Source organism: Tinamus guttatus, unplaced genomic scaffold (assembly GCF_059628265.1).
Source record: "Tinamus guttatus ecotype Peru unplaced genomic scaffold, ASM5962826v1 Tinamus_guttatus_pri_ptg000052l, whole genome shotgun sequence".
In the NCBI taxonomy this organism is placed as follows: domain Eukaryota; kingdom Metazoa; phylum Chordata; class Aves; order Tinamiformes; family Tinamidae; genus Tinamus; species Tinamus guttatus.
In genome coordinates this window covers 3,812,079-3,837,100 of record NW_028288586.1, presented here as the reverse complement: position 1 = coordinate 3,837,100, position 25,022 = coordinate 3,812,079, and the positions used below count along the sequence as shown (strand labels likewise).

The window sequence follows — 25,022 nt, the reverse complement described above, 5'->3', positions numbered from 1 at the left end:
CGCTCCTGCTGCCTCGTTGCGGGCTGTCGCCGCTCTTGGCGAGCACTTTGGGCGGCGGGCACCTTGCGGCGCGGGCCAGCGGCGGCCTGCGCCCGTCTGCGCCATCCCATTGTTCGTGCGGAGCGGCGCGCGGGTGCGCAGGGAGCCGCCGGGGACGAGGCGCGGCGCGGCCGCGGAGCCACGGGGGCTGCGGCCGGGGCTCAGGTGCCCCGCGGGGATCCGGGCGACGCGTCCTGCCTTGGCGGGCCCGGCAGAGGAGGAAAGTTGCTGCTTTTCCCGCACAAGCCCCGGCGCTGTTGGCCTGGCCTCACCTGGAAGAACTGAGCGTTTCCCACCTTTCCCATCAGGTGTCTTTGCTGCAGCCAAAGCCACCGTATCCGGGCGACAACGGGGAGCGGAATCGCGCCACCCCCGCCGCGCTTCTGTCTGCGCTGCCTCGCCGGGATCACCGGAGGATCTGAGAGCCGCGAGCTGTCACTGCAGAGAAGGAGGTAGTGGATGAACTCCCTTTCCAGCGGGGCAACGAATCACTTCTCGAGCTGCTTATTACTATCGTGCTCTAGGACCAGCCCTTTCCTGCCCAACTTGGCTTGGGAGTGTACAGCAGGAGGGGGCGCGGGGGGTGCAAAAGCCAAGCCCAACAGCATCGTCTGCGTTTGACTTTTTTTTTTCTTTCTGCCCTCCCTTCTCCTTCCGTGAGACAGTTTGATGAATGCCTGCGAGAAGGGCATGATTTACTGAAGCGCCTCCGGCAGGGCGGTGTGTGCGCCCTCCCGGGGGTGGGTCTGAGCGGCCCGCGGCAGGGACGCGCGTGGGAGCGAGCCCGCGCTGCGCCGCCGCGCACGAAGCGCCACTGGGGCAGACGAGGCTCCGCCGCCTCCAGCCGCGGGCAGAGGGAGGCGTCGCGGCCCTGCAAGGGGCGAGGAGGAAGATAAGGAGTCAGCCCAACTCTGCCGTACGCTGCGCCCGTGGGTTCGCTTCGCATTTGCAGGGAGCGCGTGAAGACCCGACTCCTGCATCTCCCCTGGAGAGGGGAGCGCCCGGGCCGGCCCACCTCCCACAGAAGTTGCCTTCCAGCAGCGGATTGGTGCCACCCATCTCACTTTGCCGGCGTTGTGCTTGTTATTTTTTCATTTTTTCATCTTTTTCTGGCTCCGTCTTGGATAGAGAGGACTCTGCTTTCCCCGCACGCTGAAAGTTGCCCAAGTGCTCGGCGCGCCGAGGAGGAGGAGGGCGGCGCTCGGCGGGCCGGGCCGGGGCCGCGGCGGGCGGGCGGCCGCGGGCGGGGACGATGCGCGCCGGGGGGCAGCTCCCCCTGGCCGCGGGGCTGCTCCTGCTGCTGACGGCGAGCGAGGTGGCGGCGCAGCCGTGCCCGGCGCAGTGCTCCTGCTCGGGGAGCACCGTGGACTGTCACGGGCTGGCGCTGCGCAGCGTCCCGCGGAACATCCCCCGCAACACCGAGAGGCTGTAAGTAACCGTGCCCCGCCGTCCGGCGGCGACCCCCGGGGCCGAGCGGCTGCGCAGGGGCCGGCTCAGCTTTCCGACGCCCTTGGGTGGGTTTCGGCCCTCTTGCCCTGCTGTTCTCATTACCCGTTTCGCGGTAACGCGAGGCGACATGAAAGAGGTAAAACATTAGTTCCAGCGCCTCACCTCTCACCGCGGGAGGCGGCGGAGCGGCCACCCCCGCGGGCGCCCCTTTCCCGGCGAACTTCCCCGAGCTGCGGGTCCCCCCCGGGCGCTGGGGCAGAGCGCGGCGGCTCCGCGGGCTGCGGAGCGTCCGCCGCGAGGGCAGCCCCGGCGCGGCCCCCTCCCGCTCCAGCACCTACTGTGCCTGAACCGGGGTTCTCACACACCCCCCTAAAACGGCTTTTTGAGACCTTCCATGCACCCGAGGCGAGGGGATTTTCCAGTCTTGAGAGCGAGTGGGCGTGTGGTCCGATATCCTTAATACCAAGCTGGGTATCAGGAAGGTCTACGGAGAGGAAGGCTTGGATACATTATTATTTCTTTTTTTCTTTCTTTCTTTCCTTTTTTTTTTTAAGGGGAAAAAGAGCTTTTTAAACGTTTGAATGTGAACAGTTTTCTCAAGTAATTTCACTCAGGTGAAGAGTGTAAGGGACACTGATTTGTACTGGAACTCTTGTGGTTTCTTTGCAGTGGTGTTCCTGCTGTATGTGGTGAAAACACCAAAAACAAACAAACAAAAAAACCCCCAAACAATTAAAAAGCCTCCAATACTTTATTTGCTAACTATATTAGAAATGACCTGCAGGGTAGTTTCCATGTAACAGTGTTTCTCAATGGCTTACCTCAAAAATTGCAAAGTGTGGTGATTGCACATAGTAATCACAAATGAGCCAAGCTTATATGTTGACTCAAAATGCATTTAAAAAAAAAAAAAGTGTGTGGGGTTGACACAAATAACTCTGTAAGAGACTGTAGTGCGGACATATAAACAGAAGTGTTAGGGCCTAAATATGGTTCTCTGCTTCTGAACACGCTCTGAATTCTGCAGTTAGGTAGTTTTCGTGTGCTGTGAGTGAGGAGTTTAGCTTTCAAACAAGCATAGGACTGTTGGCGGGTAAAGATGCTTTTATGAAGACTAATGTTTGCTATAGAAAGCTGAGCCTTAGTCTACTTTTGCAGAAATACTAAGAAAGCTGAAAGATGTTTAAAAGGCAGAAAACCATCTTGACTTCAGTCTCTCATTCAGTTTTGGTAACTTACCAGTAGACCTACCAGATGCTGTCATGAATACATTGCTACTATGGCTTTCTAATTGCAAATATAACTGTTGTGTGGACGGGTTTGGGGTGCTCTGTAGTGTCGGACATAAGTGTGAGCTCCAGAGCAGTGGGCAAAGCAGGTGCTGTGAGAGTCTCTTATTGCAGAGTTTTGAATTATTGCTTTCAAGGTAAACCTTTGTTTAGTTGGAACTTGCACACTGTTAGTCGTAGGTACAGACCATTGCGTTCATTTAAGTTCTCATAACTGCCCAAAATGCTGTGCCCATGAGAACAAACAAAACCAAGCTAACCTCTGAATGTTTAATTATGCTGCTTATAAATTATTCTTCATAGGGATCTTAATGGAAATAACATCACAAGAATCACCAAGACCGACTTTGCTGGTCTAAGGCACCTTCGAGTTCTGTAAGTTTCCTCTTTCTGTCACTGATATGTTTTAGGACTAGAATCTCAGACTATGTTGTGAAAACTGTTGAAGCGGTTATCTTTCAGCTAATAAGTTGTAAAGGTTATCACCTTCTAATTATCTTATTACTGCATCTGAACTCAACCCTCCCTCCCCCACATTATAGATTATATATTTAAAAAGTTGGCAGATGTCATACAGGCTCTCTTGTTTATATATACATGTATTTAATATCTCTTTAAAGCTGCAAAATAAGTTGAGGTTTTAAATTGTTATGTAGCTTAAAAATAAGAATTATTAAAATAAAACCACTGCTGAGGTGGCTTTAGTTTTAAGGTTAACAAATTACAGTTGACGTTTTACAGTTTCTGGGTAAAACACTTTGACCAGGGAATAATTTATATTATTTTTGTAAATCACTGTTTTCAGCAGTATGGAGCTTTTCAAATACTGAAATATTGGTGTGGCAGTGGGGGAGGACTAGTTAATATTGAGTTTAAAATACTGCAGACTTTTCTTAGCCTTTTTTTTGCAGTTATTTGAGCTAGTAATCTTCTAAAAATCCCTTTCCATTTTTCTATTAATCAAAATATCATATTGTAGTTTTTTACCCTAAATCAAATAAAACTACTGCCATGTTTACTGTCTCCCTGGAATATTTCATTGACGCTTTGTATTAAATCAACAGAGTTCAATATCTTTTGGTTTTTTTCTCTGATTTTTGCATTCTTACTGCGCAACTGTAGTCTTATAACTTGCCGAAGGCCAGTGATACTTCTGTGTGTGTGCATAGACTTTTTTTTTAACCTGTGATTCTTAATTTATGCAAGTACAATATCTAGTCTTCTTTATTTTAGAGAGGATTTGAAAAGTGTGGGATAACAAGGATCTACTATATTTAATTGGATTTTTTGCAGAGTAACAGTACTGTTTTATGAGAATGTGCTTCTCTTTGAATGACTAATGTTAATGCAACAAGTGGTGGGATATTAAAACTTTTCTATAAACATTTCTATGTTTCAGTCAGCTCATGGAGAACAAGATTACTACTATCGAAAGAGGAGCATTCCAGGATTTAAAAGAACTGGAGAGGCTGTAAGTATTTCTAATTGCAAACTGCACGAGGAAATAAGTTGTGTTTTAATGCAATCGACCTCTGTTTTGTTGGTGTGTGTTTTTTGTTTTAACCTGAACATTTAGCGTTCATGAAGAACATGAGCAGTAAGAAATTTTCAGGGAGTCTATATGTGGGTGAGGGGGAAAGCTTTGAAAATCAGTCGGGATTTGAAATGCAAGCGGCACTTGTAGGAGATTGCTTGAATGCTATGCAGTTTTGTACCCTGAATATGCAATGGTCTTTTTTTTTTTTTTTTTTTTTTAAATGAATAAACCCAAAAAAACTTGTTTTCTGCAACACAGTGCAAGATGTTAGTCTTTTAAAGCCCTGTTAGAAGTAACTGCTAGTTGTAAAGCTTGTTCTTGATATGTGCAGCATGGAAGCAGTACTTCAATCCTACAGAAGTTTTTATATGAAAGTAAAGGACTAGAGCTTTTACGAAGCCTTAAAAAAATACTGACTGTTAACTTTCAAAAAAAACAAGTAAGATTTGGTCACTAGAAAAAGATCGAGTTTTGTGAGTGAATGAAGTGGGAAAGAAAGCATTTTGTTTGGAGAAGATGAAGTGTAAACACCTGCTTGGCTTCAGTGGAACATATAATTAGAAAATATAATTTCTGAAGCTGTATAACTTTTTATACTAGTTACTTAATTTCCAGCGCATGCTTTTAGTTTGCTGTGCATAGTAAAGGTTGTACAACACATTAAATAATTCTAAGTATTAAAGGCAAGATGATGGTAGCTGGATATAGTTTATTTTGGAGCTAGAAAAGTCTAAGAACTCTTCTGTATTAACATCTGTTGAAGTAAAACTGCAGAGTCATAGCTTCGTTTGCAGGCATCTTAGCTGTTGCATTTTCATATCAACTTCTCTTTAAATATGACTCCAAGGTCTTGTTTATTTTCTTCTTCACTAAGAGCTGCTTTACACTGGAAATGGGCATTGATATCATCTTTGTCTTTGCTAAAATATTTATGTTCTATATCCACAGAACTGCTGTAGACTTTAATAAAAAAAAAAAAAAAAGACACTGTCAATAGTTTCATTTAAAGATAAATGTAAAGCTGGTAAAGGAACTTAGTAACCACCAATGTGATGATATTTACATAATGGCTGAAATAGCATATTCTTGAGGATTACTGTTTTTTTTCCAACTGTAAAATGTAATTTTTGAACTCAAAATTGAATGTCATTTTGTACTAAAATATTTTTGAGTAACTTTAAATGAGACTCCTCTCAGAAATACATAGTCAGAATTTTGTCAAAGGTGTATTAGAACAAATTTAATGCAATAAAACTTATTTTTTTTCTTACAATATGTTTTAAACTTTGTACAAAGTAGACATTTAGCACAACCTCGCCTTCTCAGGAGTATATTAGAGTAATATATACACATTCCTGATTTTGGTTTATAGGCCTAACTAGAAAATTAAACAGCAGTGTAGTTCATATTGCAAGAGCAAGTATACGTATATGAAACGTTAACAGGCATACATGCTTTCATCGTGAGTGTGAGTTGCGAATGAGATATAAAATATTTGCTTAATTTAAAATAGTACATAATTAACTTTTTTCTTGATTATCCTGAAGTAAGATCCTGTTACCAGTTTTATTAACAATTATTTAATTTAGTTAAATGCCTTGAAATTATGATGTAGGGCTTCAAGTAGAATACAGAATTCCAGTATTAGCGAAATTAAACTTTAACGATTAAAATGTGCTTGTCTGAACCAAAAATCAGAAGTGCTTATATCTAGCACTCGTTAGACATGTTTTCAGTCAGTTTTGCAGGGTACTAATTCTGATGAGAGTTCAGATAAATGAGCCTACTGTTATGGGTTATACTTGTCTCTTCAGTAGGCAAACTAAGACATTTGGAAGTTTAATTGGTTTTAAAGACAAAGTCAGATTCTGCTTTGCTCGTATAATTGTTTTGTGTCTGCTCCAGTAATTGCCCATTTGGTGTGAAAGTTTTTTTAGTATTTTTCTTAATTTGTAGAAATTTAGTCAGCATTAGGTGTGTGGGTGACTTGTAATTTGAATATATATGCAGGCTGTCTTCAAACCACCCCAGCTGTTGGCTAAGAGCAAATATTTCATATTTGTGAGGAAAAGCTGAGAAAATTCCTCTTGTTTACAACTGCCAAGTCCATCTGATGAAGGCACATTGTTTTCTGACAGCCAATTCATCTCCTTGGGATTCTGAAATTCAAAACGATTTCTCGGGAAACTTGTGGATACTTCCTTCAAGCTTTTTTTTTTTTTTTTTAGCTCACTAAATAGCAAGCACTTGATTTTTTTTTCTTTTTCTTTTCCTCTTGTAAGAAACAAACTTTAAGTATAGGATGCCACATTTCATTAAGTGAGCCAAGCTACTGTCAAAGAATACCTGATGCAGTCTATTTAGCATGCCAGTAGAAGGTTTAAGAGAGCGTTTATGGAAACTTCAGTGGACTGGTTTATAAGATTGTTTGTATGTAATGTATTGCTTAGAGTATCTTATGCCAGGGTATACAGACCGAACTTTTCAAATACATTGTCTGTAGCTCAGTTCTCCTCTGTAAGTGAAGAGTGCACTTGCACAATAGTTTCTCTCTGGAAAAAAAGCTAATCTCGGGAGGTTGTAATGTGGTGGGAGTGTTTTAGTTTTTAAACGGGAATTTCAGTTATAAAATCACTTCCATTTACAACAGTCACTGTGACTTTCAAGTAACTGTTCAGTAGTTTTATCTCAAAGCTGGTTTGCAGATCAGGTCATGCAAAATGCTGAATATTCTTAGCTCCCCTTGAATGAAGTGGGAACTGCAGACCTGAAGTACTTAAAAAATCCAGGCTCTAAGGAAACTCTCAACCTTCTCTTCCTAAGAAAGCTACTTAAGATGTGAATGGATTAAAGCTATGTATGCTTTTCTTGGGTGGTTAGAGATGTCTCCTGTAGTTTTAATTAAGCAGCAACAAATCGGAATGTGTTAGATATACATAGTAGCATGTACATAAAGCTGTTTGGACCTGGCATGCCCCATGGTAGGAATTTTGTGTTACAGCAGTGTAATTGTAGAAATGTAATGGAAACCAAAACCAAAATAAACACTTGTTACAGTAGTGTTTATTACTACAGCAGTCCTGTGGAAACTTGAAAGGAGAAATCTTTGGATGACAATAGATGGTCATACCACAGAGGTGACTGCAAAAGACCTGGGGGAGGAAACAGAATGGGCATTGAAGACTGAACTGGCTGGGTTTTAGATTTGTGGAAGTTTGAGTTTGTGGAGAGACTCCAGTGAAGGTAAATGTGACTTTGTTGTAAGCTCATAGCCCTTGAGCTAGCCTGTTTCATGTGAACATGGATCTATTTGTGATCCAGCTATTCAAGGTCAAGCCTCATATGTGCTGTTGTGGTGGATAGATGCTCTCGGTGTCCTTTGAAACAACTCTGAGCTTCAGTTGCACCCTATTTTTCAGTGAATGGAACAGTTGGTACCTTTGCGTATGTCCTGAAGCAGTGTTGAAATTCTTGGATTAATTACATTTTTGTCTGTCTTGTATTTATCATACTGACCAGTAACTTTTATTACGTGCCCACGTTCACGTGAACAGGGTCTGTTTTGGATGGTGCTCTTTAGTGTGTGGCTGTTTACTGCATGTAACTCCCCTAAGGAAAATATCAGAACCTGGACCCTGGTGGTCCCTGAACCCTTATACAGACCACAGCCACATATCCGTGGTGAATTCCTCCATGTTTCCTTGCTGGAAAGTGTGTGCATGAGGCATGATGTTTCCAATAGTTTGAACAAGTCATGTAAGAAACAAGATGAAGATAGACCTGAAAATCTGTATTTTCTGAAAGCTGATGCTTGGACTGAGGCAAAAAAGAGATGAAGTATAGTCATTTGCTTTTATCCCCACTACCACCTTCCCATGTGGTCTTGCAGCTACTGCTAGAAATAACCCAGTGTTTTTTACAAGCCCTTGTCACCTGGAGGAAAGTATAAAATCTGGCTGGGAGACAGCTGCTATAGACATGAACCACTTTTGCTGTGAGCTTCTTAAGGTTAAAACTACCTTAATTCTTTGTACCCTGGAAAAACAATGTAGTTGTGTTCTGAGGGCTAAACATTTTTTGATTTTTTTATGAAGCAGAGAAGTTAACTTTTTATGCTTGCTGGTAGGATCATTGCTCTTAATTGTTAGGTGTTTTTTTCTTTTTATATATTTCTAAACCAGTAGTTGAGACACCAGATATGCTTATTCTAAAACTATGCTGAACTATGCTAAAAGACTTGGAAGAGATTGCAGCTGTAACTTGAAAACTACCTGGATTTTTCTTCCTGTACCTTTGAATAATTCATTGAAGCAATAATATGCCCCTAAAATGCTAACGGAGTCTGACTATGTACTTCCTAACCATGTGAATAACTTGGTTGGCATGTGTTGTCCCACTAATTTCCTTTGTGAGAAAAGTTATTTGAACTGCACAATACACATACTTTGATTAATAGTATTTATTTTTAAAATGCTCGTGCATTATCTGAGCAATTCAAAAGAGCTATGTATGTAGGTAAACACCATCTCTATGGAAAAAGAGTCTAAAAGTAAAATATTTTCTCACAAGTTTTGTAACAACTGACCCTTGAAATTTGGTATCTGAGCTAAATACTGAAATAAAAAATGAAGAAAAAAGCGTGAGTTATACTGAATAAGTAAGCTCTGATATACAGAGTTCAAGAAGAGAATGCTTTAAGGGTTGAACTTTCATGTCGCTACATGAAGTATCTTTTAAACTGAAAGCTATCTACATGGCATTTCTGCATTTTTATATAACTATATATTTCATATAAAATAATAGCACTGAATAATGAGGAATATTCAAATAATTTTATGTTTTGTTACAGTTCACAAATTACTTCTAAATTTTTGCAAATCCAACTGAGGAACTTGTTAACTTCATGTCTCCATCTCCCCAAATATATGACAAGTTACTACAAGTTATTTTATGAAGGGGGCATTACTTAGGAATGTAAATATTTGGGTTGGTAGTAGTGAAAATCTTAAAAGCTTTGTTAATACTATAGATGAATAATTTGACACTTGTAGGTGTGCACAATAACAGAAGTATAAAGGAAAAATTAGCAAATCCCTACTATGCAGTAAACAAGATGACATACCATTTGGATATCTACACACACATATTAAATGAAAAGGCCTGCAGCTTCTGTAGCAAGGGTTTAATTCTATTCTAAATGTTCTGATCTAAATATATAAAATAGGATTCAGTAATATAAAGGTTTTTTTCTTAAACTGTTTCTGATGTTATATATTTAGGGTTATCTTTCTGGGCTCTCATCTGTTGCTGGTAAATTTGGTGAACATAAGCTCTGTTAGCTGTTTTTTGCTTGCAAATCTCAAAATGAGCTACTGCAGTCTCTGAAATGGGTGAGGTTTTACAGAATATCTTAGAAAAGGATGAACAGCAGGATGAGCTAAGAAATAGTTTTCCAGCTCATGTGAAAACAACACAGCTTGACTTGGGCATTGCTATCTCTAAGGACAGAAAAATTAGTGAGAATTAGCATCTATTACTTAACATGGTCAACTAATGCAGCTCTGGTTTTGTCTGGGCTAGGAAAGGGTAGTTTTTATGTGTTTGTTTTTATGTCAAAAATGATATTCCTCCTTGGCTTCTTCTGATAAACTGATAGCTTCCATGAGGGGAAATGAACCATTGTAAGCTTTTATAATAGTGGTAATAGTAGAAAAGTATGGCTTTCCCCGTTACTGACAGGATAAAACATGCTGTCCAGGGATTAAAATAAACCTACATACTAACATTTTATTATGTATTTGTGTGGAATGAGGTTGTAGCTTTATTCCAAGCCTTTGATTAGCCTTACCTGTGGAACTTGAATTTAAAGTAGAAAAGCTAGCAACTTCTAAGCAACTAGTAAGAGCTTTAGCAGGATTTTCTAAGACTTGTAAATAATGTCATCTATGTCCAAAGTCAATTCCAAAATAATCTGCTTTGTTGCCATTTGTTGCTTTTTGACAGAATGAAGCCTTTCAGTTGCAGAGTTTTAAAAATCTCAGATATCACTTCCACACAGCTACATAATAAACTTTTGGGAGCTGGGACTTTTTCTGGAAGTCCTTTTCTTATAAAAAATGAAAAAAGCTTAGGAAAAAAAAAGTCAAATACTTCAAATTTGACTGTGGCAGCATTCAGACAGCTCTTAACTGTGAGGCATGATTTGATTATCTCTTCTTATTTCTAAAGGCTTAGATGTGAAATTTGAAAGCTAGTGTGGAATTTTAGGGCTAGTAGTGAAAAACAGCTATGCTAACAGTCAAGTCACTGCTACGGTTCAGGATTTACTTACCTCACTGTAATAAGTAAAAGAGCAGTCGGTCTCTGGAAGATATTTCGTCTGGTTGTGCTCGATTCTATAAGTAGCCTGAAGGAAATCAGCTTCTTTCTGGAGTAAGACATTATCCTACATAAATGCAGCAGACTCCTTATCTGAAAGGATGTTGTACTGAGGTCTTAGATTTTCGGCTAGAAGCTGGTCTCTGGCTTTGTTGCTGTCTTTGTTGCTGCAGGTCTTATTTTGATACGTTGCTCTTTTCAGCCACAGTTTTGTTCCTGGTGCCTGAGATTTCATTTTTTTTAGTTGGGGTACCTTCTGGACAGATTCTCAGTACCGCAGCCAGGAAGGTCTGGGGCAGACAGGCTGAGACCTCACAAGCAGATGTACGTGCTTCTGTGTTTTTGAGGTGTTTAATGTTTTCAGTTGAATGCTTTTTAAAGCATTTGCATCTAAGCACCTGCTTAGTGCTCATATTTCAGTGTGAAAATGTGAGCACTGGAAGGGTTAATATTTCCTGCCTGTGTTATAGGTAGCGGAAGAGTAATGAGTTCAGGTTTTTGAACAGCCCTGAAGGGGGTGAACAGTTATTCCTTGTTAATCACGGATGTGAAAAATCCTTCTCTTGGCTAATCCTACCTAGTTTAAGGGCAACACATAGCACATTCCTCATCTTAAAACAGGGAGGAGACCATGAAGCCTGCGGTGCTAATCACTTACCAAGGAATGTGAGACTATCTTACAAGTATTGTACTGGGGCACCTGTATTTGTAGTTTAAAAAATTACTACAGTAATTATCTTGTATTAGCAGACTTTTGTCAAAGCAACTTTAACTTATTTAGAAAAAAGATCTGGTAAAATCAGAAATAGACAAAGGCTCTCTTTGAAAACAGAGTTTAAGGAGAGAAGTAGTGTTCTAATAGCGCTGTAGGCATAAGCTTATGTAGCAACAATTTAATTGTGGGCTAATACAAAATGTTTGATAAAACTTAAAGTCCAAGAGCAAAGTTCTCCTTTTGAAAGCCCTGAATACTTTCACTATTTCTTCACATTATTTTATTCATCTGAGTCTAGTTTCTCATGGGACTCCTTTTATAGGTCTAGAAGTCAAATTGCAGTGAGAAGTCCTGTTTGCTCTTTGCAGACCTTTTTACAAATTCCAGGGCGGGAAGGCTGTTTATTTTTCCCACATCTGTTTTGTGCTCATCCTTTGTGACATTGTTTGCTGGATGCTCCTCTTTCTTGCTTCTTCTGAAATGGGTAATTTGCACTGTTGCAAAAAGTTGAAACTGAATGTGGTTTTACGGAGCCATTGTATCAGCCTTTTTTGTTTCAAATGGTATTTTGTGTTCAGAACATTTTAAAATGACGTTATAGAGTACTGGTATTAAATTTAGAGAAGAACTAAAATATATAGCTTTAAAAATCATGTTTCTCTCTTGCATGGCCACTTCATTTTTAAAAAAAAATAAACAGGTTTACTGTTACATGACTACAGGTAAAAGTGAGAGTTGATTGTTATAGCACTTTTCATATGAATATAGCATACCTTTTAAATAACATTTAAAGTAATTTACTTAATTTCAGAAATCACAAATCTGTTTGAAGCTGTATGGTTAAACTTTAAACTGCATGAGGGATCTTACTGCATGATTGTCACTTCAGTGACTCATAGTGTTATATTGCTTCATATCCATTCTGAAGAGTTTGTTTGAAACTTCATCAGAACAAATGTTTTATTTTTCTTAGCTTTCTTGATTGTGTTGGCTGATAATAGCCAAGACGAATAATCAGATCAAAAATAGCCATTCCTCTCAATTTTTTAAAAACACACCAGTCTTTCTTGCTTGTAGCTTGGCACCCTGCCTGTACAGATGCTACAGAAGGTACTTGTATGAAAAAGTATTGCAATGACTCAGGCTTATACTGTCTTTTTGGCACCATCTAAACTATTTGCAAGAGTTGCCCTTCTTGCCTGCTGTCTAAATAATCTGCCCAAACTCTAGCTAAATTCATTTTTTTTTTGTTTTTCAAACTTTAAGTGTTGCCAAAAGACCATTCTTGCTTGTGTGATGTTTGATCTTATAATACCTCATGGAAGTTTTATAGCTTCTACTTCTTGCAGTTTGTCTGCTACAAACTTAAGACTTCTTTGCTCCTGTAATATTTCTCTTATTGTGTTTGAGCAGTTTGCTAATGAACTATGTTAGAGTTTATAGCAGGGAAACTTTAAATGAGAGGTTATTATTTTAATTGAAGAATCCCAATTCTGGAGTTCTATCTTGCTTGATGTCTTCTTTTACTGTTACAGAGCTGGATTAATTGTTACCATAAATAAGCCACAATTTTTCCATCTTGTTGTCCTCCTTGTAGAGGAGGACAGTCCTGCTTGGGACAGTATTTGTGCCCCCAGATGAATCTAATAGAATATTTATTTGTTTTTGCTCGTCAAAAATAAGAGAATTTTTTGTCCCCTCTTTTGGGGGGAGGGGAATTTTTTGTCCCTTCTTTTGTCCCTGAAACACTTTTTAGCATGTTCCTTTGAAATACATGAGGGTGCCATTTGACCTGTTCCCTCGTCTGTCCAGGACCCTGTGGAAGACAGCACAAGCACCTGGTATCAAACCCTCCTCAGTTCTGTATCATCTGTCCCATCACTCGGGCCATTAATGAAGATGTTGAACTGTATTTGATCCAATTTTGCCTGCTTGGTTTTACTGCTAATACCTGGACTTTGTTCTGTTGATCACAGTCTTTCAGGTCTGGCAGTTCAGCCAGTTTCTGATCCACCTTTTTACCTACTTACCTTATCTGTATGTCATCAGTTGCCTATGAGAATTTGATGGGAAACATTGTCAAAGGCATTGCTGAAGTCAGTAACATCCATTATTTTCCCCCTCATTCAACAAACTAGTAATATCCTCATAGAAGGCTATTGGTTTGGTCAAGCAGGAGTTTCCCTTTTTAAATCCATGATGACACGTGCCTTGTCCTGACTATGTTTGGTCATGGCTTCCAGGAAGTTGCTCCATCACTTTCCCAGGGATCAAAATGAGGCTGACTAGCCTGTGGTTCCTCGGGTGCTTTTCCTTGTTGTTCCTGACAACAGGTATTACACTTGCTTTCTTCTGATGCTAAGGAACATGCCCCAACTGCTATAGTGTTTCAAAAATGGAGAGTGACCTTGCAGTGACACTGGCCAGCATTCATGAGTACCTGCCATCAGGTCTTAGTAGAGCTCATGTGTGTTTACAGTTTGATGTTTGGCTGTTAAGTACTAACTTGACCTATGCTCAGCAAAACTCTAAGCTAATATGTTATAATCAAATAGTACTTTGGTTTTCACACTGCTTTTAATGCTATACGCAGAATTATTAAGCATAATTGCCAGATATGCGTAGAAATATCTTTTCATTTTCTTTCTCACTGCTGAAATGGTAAGGGAAATAGAAGTGTCTGGAAAACAACCTAATTTCTCTCCCTTATCTTTTTAGCATAAAAAGATCTCTTTTAGGTCAGTTTGTACTGAGAAGGTACAATTTATGTTCTCTTCTCAAAATGTTGTTCTACAGAATGTATGGAAATGATGTATGAAAGTAGCTTTGCACTGGATAAGAGTCCTATATTTGTCTTAATAAAATTATCATTTGGTGTGTATATATACCAAATGATATTTGATATTTTTGATATTTAATTGGAAACAACTTAAGCTTCTTAGCTAGTGTGTTTAGTCTGAAGAATGGAACCTTGGTTATACGATTTTTGACCAGATTAAAATTCTACATTTAGCATGCCACTGTTGTAATATCAGCCCTGAACTTTTCACTTGGTATTGTTAGGTTTTAAGTAGAGATCATGAGACAAAGACTGGACATGAGAAGGCCAGAAGGCCTTTGCAGAGAAGTCTTAATGGAAAAACTGGCACAATCTTTTGCTTAGCTCTTAGTTTTGGGCCTTCTCACTTGATGACATGTTTGCACAAGTTGCAGATTCATAGACAGCAGTTGCCAAGTATGTTGAAGTTCAGTGCGCTGTGGCTTTGGACAGTGATGCACAGATGTTCTCTGCTTTTGACAGACAAATAGCAACATTGCTTCTGTAGAAGAGTAATGAAGCTTGCCTTTCTTATAGAGTTGGGCCCCCATCTGGTGAGGGAACAAAGTGAATAGACTTCTTGTTCTGTTATATTTAATGTATCTTAGGTCAAGTTTCTGGGACTGATAGTTAAATCTGTAAATCAGTCTGAGTTGATTTCAGTGTTGTGCGATAGCTTCCTGCTTTAAGATACTTAAATAAGTTTTTTAGCTTGATTATTCTGCATTTCCTGAACCCATACTGCCCAAGTCTAGGTTAGATCTTCCCAACGTGTCTCCTGCACCCTGCTGGAACTACCTGAGATGTGTGGTGCGGTCTATTAAGCACTGAGAGTTGAAGTGCTGCTGCTTTAAACCCTCAGCGGCCTTTTCTGAAACATTCTTTCATATTAAATTTCAATTTAATAATGACTTTTCTTTTAGTGCTTTTAAAGGTTGCACATTTTTCCAAATGAACTCCAACAGAAAGATATTATGTGATTATTTTGAAGTATGTGATAGTAATGTCTTCTGATATAATGGAGAAGCGTTCTTTTAAGAGCAGAATTGTAAAACTATTTAGGACTATGTGTTTCTATGCATAGATAGTGTATTTGCTTATGTTGCTATCTTCAAAAGAGGGTTAATGGATTTTGCTATCATTAACTCTTTGAGTTGGAAACCTTCGATCTGCAAAGCGGTGTAGGTAGAATAAAATCTTTGCCCTATTTAGAGTTGTGGAAGGCTCGTGGTCTCTGTGCACCCAATAGGCAAGATTATTTCTAATTAAAGAGTAAATTTCATTTGTAATGAATTGCAATGAATTTGCTTGGCTTAGAACAACTGATATTGTTTTTGCGGGCTTTTACTTTAGGGGGCCTATGCCTAGAACTGCGTCTTCTTGAACAATTATTGTGCACTAGTAGAAGGTGTAGTGGAAAAGTGGACTAGTAGAAAATCCAGTGGAAATGTTTGACCTGGGCTTATTTAGCCTGGAGAATAGATGTCTGGTAGGAGACCAAATAGCAGGAGACCTTCTAATACCTACAAGGAGTCTATCAAGAAGCTGGAGCCAGTCTCTTCAGTGGTGAGACAACTAGAATAAAGTGAAACAAGGTTCAGACTGGTTACAACATAAACCATGTAACTCCATTGAAATACTGTCAGTTGCCTAGAAAGTTTGCCATATCTGTCCTTTCCCTTTTTTTGAGACCTATCTGACAAAGCTCTGAGCAGCCTGGTCTGACCTGCTGATCCTGCTTTGAGCCAGAGATTGGCCTGGAGACATCCTGAGGTCTCTATCAACCTAAATTAATCTCTGATGTGTGTGGTAGACTGACATGTACTGCAAAGCTCAATTATTAGAACTGCCCCTGATTGTGAAGGTCATCTTGGACTATAGGAAGGATGGTAGGCCTTGTGGGAAGAAAAAAGGATTTTCCTTGCCGTATGGTTACTATGGGATCAGAAGCAAGTTATAGTAGAGTGGAATCAAATGTGGAAAACAGATGGACCTGATAGCGAACTATAGTAATTAGAGATAATGTCATTACATGTTTTGATGCATTCCCCCACCTGACTGATGCTGGTTAAAGTCACTATGGCGTGAGAGTGAGACAGACATTGGGACAGCCTGGTAGCATGGCTGTACCTCACTGTCAGGAAACCTGTCACAGTTTGGGAGTATGACACACTCCGCAATTTATTCTGCCTGTAACTTGATCACCCTCTGTATACCCTCTGGTGCCATGCAGAAGATGAGAAAAACCCAGATAATGCAGCTGCTTCTGCAAAGCTAATCTGCTCTCTAGACTCCATAACAAATGAATAGAGTTTCCTTGTCAACAATGATAGCCATCACAGATGTGTATAAATCCCTTAAATCAAGCTGAATTTTACTTACCTTTACTGTTCCATAATTCAGAGCAACCTCTTACTTGCCCATACCTACTTTTTTTCCTCTGTCTATTAGTATCAAACTCTTAAAACAGCTTTCACCTACCTATTTGTCAAAGTTTTCCCTTGTGTTTCCTAATACCTCATTTGGTAGACTGAGCTCCTGGGAGTTTTAATATGAAATATTTAAAATATTTTTATACAATTTAGATAGTATATGGAGGTTGCTTGTATTAATTGAGTTCAGAAATTCACCTGAGCCAGTTTTTGATTGCCTGCTCTCTTCCTAAAGCTGCAGTAACAGGGAAAAAGAAATTGTAGATAAATTACTGATGTTCTTCAGTTTTAAGTTCACAAAATTATGTACTCTCAGAGTTGCTGTCCAGTTATTTATGACCACTACCCAGAGCTGTTTTTTCAATTCAAAATATCAAAATACTGGAGAGGATTCTATGTTGTGTTTTCTATTATTTAGATCACTAACATTCGAGTTTTCTTGCTCTGAGTTTTTCTATTTCTACCAGGAAAGCAAAAAGCAGCAATATGAAATTATTTCATCTGTTTCTTCAATATTATACCTTGAACTTCTGTGCTCTCTCAGAAATTACATTCAGTTGATGCAACTGAAACTTCTCTTTTTGGATTGTCCCAAGGGGAAATCTGTCTGATAGCTAGTTGCAGTGATATGTCTGCTGACACATACTGGAAGAAAAAGTGGTGGGATTTTTGTTTTTTCTCCCCAATAACTGTATTTCTCCATAATTTGTTAATGCGGATTCCTTGCTGCATCTCTGTGCTTCCTTATATGCGGTAACCTCAGGTTTTGGCTTTGGGGAGGAAGGTGGTCATGCCTGTGTCTCTTACCCCATTATGCCTGTACATTTCTGACAGTTACTGCAACTTCAGACAAATTTAACCTAATGAGTATGAGGCAAAGATGCATCCGAGGAGGTGGCCATGTCTTTCAATATGCATGGATCTCTGTACCGCTTGAAAAGTGTCACTTTAGGGACATGTTTTTTGATGCCATGTGTGATTTCAAACTCTTCATACTGACTATGTAACTGAAAGCTATTTTAGTCTGACACTGAAGCACTACTAATAGTTTGTGTATTTCAAATTCGCCCCATGTCTTTTTTGCTTTTTTTTTTTTTTTTTTCTCTCCACATTCACTTACCTGTATGCAAAGCACAGTGTTAATTTCTTTAATGGAGCTGCTTATTAGTATTGGAAACAATCTTTTCCAATGAAGTCCAGCTCATGAAATCGTACTTAGTTGTGTGGGTCATGTGAGTACTGTAAGTGTTAATAGAAACTCCTGATCTAATGTATTAACTGCTTGTATAGAAAGTTGTTATTATTTATTTGTATAATGTTTGGCCTGTATGATCCTTTTAAAGTGATCATCAGTGTCCTTGTAAAATTGCTGGTGCATTAAGCAAAGGAGCCTGGCTGAAGAACCATATCACCAGTTGATATTGTATATCATTGTACTACATTGCATTTTTTTACCTTGCCATTTTACCAATTACCAACCAACCATTATTGACCAGAATCTGAACCTATAGTGTCTCCACAAAGATACAAAGGAGTAGAGGGTCTTTTGTCCTAAACAGTTCTCCTTCTTCTGTTTCTCTCTGCCTGAATTGGAAAGAGCTTTAAATGGAGCAACAAATATTATTATTGTATGAAAAATAGGCTCTGAGAGACTAAACAGGCTCAATTGGTTGATTTTTTTTTTTTTAAGACTCTGCGTTTTTTCTCCTTTCTTTGTCTTTTTAGCTTTGCAATGTGTATATCAGATAACAGCAGGCAGTCTGGTACCCAAGAATGTCTTGAAATTAATATATTAGCTTTGCTACAAAGAAAAAGAAGAAAACAACCTATTTCCTACCAAGAACCTTATCACAAGTCTCAGTTTGCAATGTACAGTGATTATATATAAATGTGCGTTGTATACCTAAAATCAAGAAAACAGAATTTATTTGTTTTAGTGGCTTGTTGTACTGCTGGATGTGCTACTGTGGTCTTTGAACTTGTCACCACAGACTAAATGAATTTGACCCTGGTTGGTATGTTGAGTGAGAAACTTCCTAGGTGAATGGGCATCTAGTTTCTAGCTGAAATCCTAGTTTCAGCTTTTCATTTGCGATCTTATGCATAACTATTTTTAAATTTGATTTCCTTTGATATATTTTTAAAGATAGTGATTATTGTGTAAAAAAATATAATGGCAAATGTAAGTTGAGACCTTTTTTGGGCTTTTATTTAACGAGGATTTTTATAGTAGCTTTTTTTCCCCCTGAATGCCTTAATTTTATACTCTCGTGGATTTAATTTAGTGATGTGTGTATCTGATAAATGTTTCCTTGTACAGTCTTTCAGGGTCACAAAGTGCTTGCCTGTTTGCTTCATTATACCAAGAGGAACACAAAGTTGGCAGAGAATTAAAAGTTACTTTGATATTTATATCTTCAACTTTCCAGTTGCTTATGCAATGTAGACTTCCAACTTAGTGACTAATTCACACTACAGAAATGCAAAATAATCTTTCATAAAATGAAATAGGTAATACACTCCATTGGTGAAACCAGAAAATGTAATTAGGGCATGGTAAATTTACTGCTGGACCATGTCCCCGCTAATGGACCAGAATTGCATAGCTTTTCTGTGCTTTACAATCAGCATATTACAGCTCAAGGATGTCTGCTCAAAATGTTTGCATTGCACTGCTGTAGCACTTGTATTTATTTTTATTTTTTATTTTTTTAATAAGGCGCCTGAACAGAAATAACCTTCAGTTGCTTTCTGAACTGCTCTTTCTGGGGACGCCGAAGTTATACCGGCTGTAAGTACGCACAACCTAATAAGTGTTATGCTTGGAAGTTTGGACTCTGTCTGTTATTCTGTCTTGTATTAGCTTTTGTGTTGTATTTAACAAGGCTAAAATGTATCTAGGGATATTAATGATTTTCTGTTTAAGCTGAGCACTTTCTTCATGTATTTTGTAGGTTTTTTTTTTTTGGTTGTTTTTTATCTTCTCGATGCTAATACTTGACTGTGACAAAACATTTTCACCCATTCCTGCTTCTGTACATTAAGTCTTACTGAAACAATACTTCAGCTCCTATTTTCCTTTTCCTGTGTGTGTGTGTGTGTGAACCTTTATAGGTTCTGACCCAGAGATAGAGCGCTGTACAAGAATTTGATTTATTTTGGTACTCTGTATATGTACACACTGGACCAGAAAAAGCTGGTAGGCTTTTTAAGTAAATGGTAGGCTGTGGAGTTCTTTCCTGGGTTCCTTCACAAAGAGAATGAAGGTAGTAACTTAAACTCTTGGCGCGGAGGGAAGAGTTTTTGTTCAAGGTAAACATGGCCAGAGCAGTCTGAATAAGCAAGTGAGTATTTTAATATTATCCCCAAATACATTAATTTGATTTTACTGACTCTATCTCATGTGTTTTGGGAAAATGAGTGAAGGAAGATGGTTTTCCTTTGATTACTTTCTACTTCAATACATGGAAATGTTCTCACGCACAAATTTTATAATGTGGCTTTTATTTTTAGGAGTTGATTTCTGTTTGTGTTGCAAAATAATAGTTCTTTTTCCTCTTAGAATCATTTTCAGTTTGCCATTTCGTATTACTATTGTTGGTGTAAACATTTAGTTCTGTACATTTTACTTTCCTTTGCTTTTGTTGTGGGTTTTTTTGTGCTTTGTTTTCAAAACTTCCTTGTAGATGCAATGAATTGTTAGTTTACAATGTTAGGCCAGAGAGCTCTTGAAGGCTTTTGCTCTGACAAACAAATATTTTTTGCTCCACTACAGTATTACAATATAGTCATATGCAGCTTTATATGTATTAACAATTCAGCCTCTTCTGTAATTTTCATTAGCAGTCATGAAGATATTACTTCCACGAGGGAGGAAAATGAATGCGGTTTATGATAATTTTATTATTCCACCTATAATATAATGGCTGTTATCTAAATTCATATAAAATAGAAATGAGCCATAATTTGCAGGAAAAGAATGGATGAACATTTCCAGCAAAATTGTATTTGAACATATTTAATTCAGAATTGTATATCTGATAAATGCAAATCTTAAATCTACAATTTCTTTTGACAGAAAGCATGCAAGCTCATATATATGGTGGAAAGTAAAGAGATCACTGGCTTCACAGTATTAAATTTCCGCTGCCTAAGGGTTATTGTTGATCAGACCATGAAAGTGAGCGTCTGGTTATAATGTATTCATGTTTAAAAGAAAATACTAGTGATACTGAAAAATCTAGATTTGTTTAACACTAAGTTTATACTTAAATCATCAGGGGCAGCAAAGAGGTTGTGAGCTAAATGTCAGCTTTCAGGTTTTATTTAGCTTGACCACTATGTAGGGTAAAAATGATTCGAGATTTATCCATGTATTATTGTGTATGCATATTTATATTCATATTTATTATCATTTTATACATATTTATATTCAAATCTTTAAGGAGAATTAAAACTCTCTAAACATGGTCATTAAAATGCATAATATGCTCTGTTTTTTGTATTTATTTTGGCATTTAGCAGCTAATCAAACAGTGTGTGTACTGCAAGTTTTCAACATACTACTGAGCTTCTGTGAATAATAATTACCATTTGACCCTTGGCTGTAAATGAGATGCCAGGTGAAGAAGCACATATGCTTGTTGTGTAGCTTAAATGCAATATAAAAGAAAGAGGGTACACTGTATATGAATTATGATTAGACACAGTTGGTTGCCGCCAGCGGCCGGCTATGCTTTCCCTTTGCTGTCTGCTCCAATTTCTCTTTGGACGGGTTGAGAGAGCACTGCATGTTCAGGTCAAGATGTTTGCCTAGAAATAGTAGTACAGTTGCAGCTGTGTTTGCTGGAGCGGGAGACTAGTTTAAATAGCATTACCATTTATCCAGTCCATTAACAGAACTCTGTAAAATAATACCAACTCTGCATAAACTACAGGACAGTGTAATAAAATTACAAGCACTTGTTGACAGATGGGAAGTGTAAGTAAAGGAAAGTGATAGGTTGAGAGTTTATAAGACACAGGGCATAATTTTCTGTCTAAAGACAGTTAATTTTCAAAAATAATTAATTGAATTAATTTTCAGGTTACTTTCTTTTAGCTTTTTTCCTTGTTCTAAGAAAATGCCCTTGAAAAAATAAAATTGACTTTTCTGGTCAAAGAGTAAATGGATTTCCATTTGTGCCGTTGGATTTGAGCTTCTTGCATGGGGAATGCAGTCAAATTACTGATCAGTGTGGTTTATAAGTTAGGCAATATTGGCTCTGAAAAAAACACTTGCTAGTGGATGTGTGCCTAGTCCTCCAGTATGCTAGACACCTTTTCTAGTACAAATGTATTAAAAGAATGTCATGCTTAAATTCTCCTGTAAAGGGGGTGTGTGTGTGTGTGTGTGTGTGTGTGTCTGATTTAAAAAGCACACAATTTTGAGATGTCTCAGTGACTTAAAGTCCTAACAGTTAAGAATTAAAAATGCATAATATATATATATAGCACATATAAAATACATTTTTTAATATATACATATATAGCTCAGGACAGAGCACCACCAGCAGTGGCAGCGACAACAACCCAACCCCTCATGGGGGGCCCTTGCAGAAATTCCTCCTGAATTAATTTCTGCCAGCTATGATTAAAGTGTGCGGCCCTGGATGTGTCAGACACCATAGTTCACCGCTTCATTTTACTCTTGGCCTCTTTGGCCCCTGCCACAATAAATCGCACAATGGTTGGGCAGGAATTGCAGGTTACAGTTGCCACGGTTACCGTTGTCCGCTCGGATCGACATCATTACCCATCCGGCCGGCTCCCGCGCCGCCGCCGAGCGGGAACGCGGAAGGTGCCGCGCGGCAGCCGCGAAGTTCTCTGGCCGCGGGCAACCCTGTGACTGCATCATCTGTGCTTAGGCCTTTTTAGCTGGAGGGTTTTTCCTTCCTCCTTTTGGCAAAGGCAAAAACAAATCAGGGACGACAGTACCAAAAAAAAAAAAAGAAAGGGGGGGGGGTTGAAGGCGGTGAAAGATGCTAAAAGAGAACTTTAGGAATGTTTTTGAACTGCTGTGTCTCCTTACTGTGTTTTCAGCTTAAATAACTTACACTTTTGTTATAGCCCTTGTAGGTCTAACCGGCAAGCTACCATAATAATTTGGCAGATGAGATCATTTGTCTATACCACTCAGGATCCCTCCTAACAACTCAGTGGTGAAATCCCCTCAGAGTGCGCCGTTTATCTGACGGCCTCTGAAATCACTTATTCCCGCCGCAAACAGGTGGCTGCAGAGCTTCCAAATCCAGTGAAGGGCAGGAAGAATGGGTTTCACTTTTTCAAAGGCAATTAATAGAGAATCTCTGTGCTTGGGCAAGTCCATGGTTAAAGGAACCGCTGATGGAGAAGAGTTATTGTTGGGTGCCCGCTGCTTGTGCAGCAGTGATACCCTGCTCTATGGCACAGAGCACTGGGCTATCGGGTCTCCTATTAGAACAGCAGAACTTCTTAACTTCCATGTGAATTAGGAATCTACCAAAATTTGCCCTCTCTTCAGTGATGGGTTTCATTTTTAAAAAAATTATATCCTTTGGTGATTTTAGCAGTTTCCATATAATACTTTTTTCTTGTATAATAGATTTGAATATTTTATTTTAAAAGTAAGTTTTGTATGCATTCATCACACTAACATGATTTCTTGTGTTGTTCTATCACAACAATTAATTTAAAATATAGGAATGTTTACAATGTTTTAGTTAGACAAATAATGCACTCACAAATAGTAAAGTTGTAAGTTTTTTATCAATTCTAATATTAGTCAGGCTTTAATTACTAGAGCTGGGATGCTGGCATTATTTTTTTTAACAGTGACTATAATTCTTAGAAAATGTATCTTTGAAAATTTTTAATTAATGAAGATACAATGCAAAGTAAATGTATAAATGACTGTACAATTTTAGTTTGCTGGTATTGTAACCCAGTAATTAAAAGGAAACCCCTGATATAGACTAGATTAGTTACTACTTTTTTACAGGGTGAAAGCACCATTATTATGGCTAAATCTGTGCACTGCCACTAACAGAAGATCTTATGGCACCAATCTAGAAAGTTCTTGAAGTGAATTTTGCTCACTATACTGTGAGACCACTGTTAGTTACTGTTCGGTGAATCTTATTTTGCTAAAATTATAATCCACAGGTAAAGAAAGGACTATTTGGAAACCTGAGAATTGTTAGGTATTGAAAATATGCTTGCTAAGGTTCGTTACCTCAAAGAAGAAACTGAGGAACAAAAAATGTGGTGCTCACAGTGCTAGGTTTGTAACTTTTTTTTTCTGGCATTCATATCTGGCTTGTAAGATCCAGAAAATAATCTCTTACAGAAATTTGAGAATGATTATTGCTTCTATGCCCTGCGCTCACTTTCTAATCTAGAAAGACTGAATCAGGAGCTGCAATGCTTACTGCAAGGTTACCCTGTGTGTGCATTCACCCTCTTGTCCTATCAGCTGATTCTGATTGTTCTCCTTACCTTCTACAATGATATGAATCAAAATTCACTTTTTACAAAGTATTGAGCAAAAACAAACTCCACTACATCTTGTTTCATATATATGGACTACTTTGGAGGGTAAGAAAAGGTAGGATGACTTCTAGAGATGTTGGAAGTACCGTAAAGACTAGTATGGTGCTGCAGGTGACTGATCTATTTTTTTTGAGGACAGAAACAAGAATTGTATGCATGTCCTTGATGTAAAACTTGCAGTGGCTGCAACCTAGCAACAGCAAACACTCAGCTAGCTGAAAGAAGTGTTGGTGAAACCAGAGTGGATTCTTGAAACATGGTCATATTACTCCCCCCACCCCGGCCCTGTGTGTTTGGCTATTACCACTTGGACTTCATTGTTCTTCCTGCCTTTTGGTGTTCTAAGCTCTTAATCTATAGGCTTTTTCTAAGATACGCTTTCTTTGGTATTTCTGCAGCACCTAGCCTGTATAGGGAAAAATTGTTATGTGAAAGGGTTTGCCATATATGCCAAAGTCGGGTTAAATATAGGTACTCAAATAATATGCCTTTTTTATTTGGAAACATTGTTCTTGTGAACTTGCTCACTCAGGACATGTCTATATTTTTAATTTTTGATATAATTTGCAAGTACCTTTATGCTTTTAAAAGTAAAGAAAATTACTACCGAATTTAAATGCAATTTAAACTAGTCTGTATGTGCACGTATATGTGTGGATGTGTGAAGGGGGATGTTGTTTATTTGTTTTCTCCCTGCTCGGGTAGTGTTGTGTTTTTTTTTGTTTGTTTGTTTGTTTGTTTGTTTGTTTGTTTGTTTGTTGTCAAGAGATAAAATGGTGGGCTGGGTGGAATTCCA

At 38.8% G+C, this 25,022-nt stretch overlaps 1 protein-coding gene across 1 annotated transcript in view; it reads left to right on the top strand.

Annotated features, from left to right (window-relative positions):
- Positions 1–1,100: 1,100 nt before the first annotated feature.
- Positions 1,101–25,022, top strand: part of SLIT2 (slit guidance ligand 2) — a 233,142-nt gene continuing 209,220 nt past the window's right edge. Inside the window, exons 1-4 of the mRNA XM_088539958.1 lie at positions 1,101–1,467; positions 3,081–3,152; positions 4,177–4,248; positions 19,377–19,448. Of these exons, the coding sequence (XP_088396084.1) occupies positions 1,292–1,467; positions 3,081–3,152; positions 4,177–4,248; positions 19,377–19,448 (392 nt within the window). The 5' untranslated portion in view covers positions 1,101–1,291. The remainder of the gene's footprint in view (positions 1,468–3,080; positions 3,153–4,176; positions 4,249–19,376; positions 19,449–25,022) is intronic.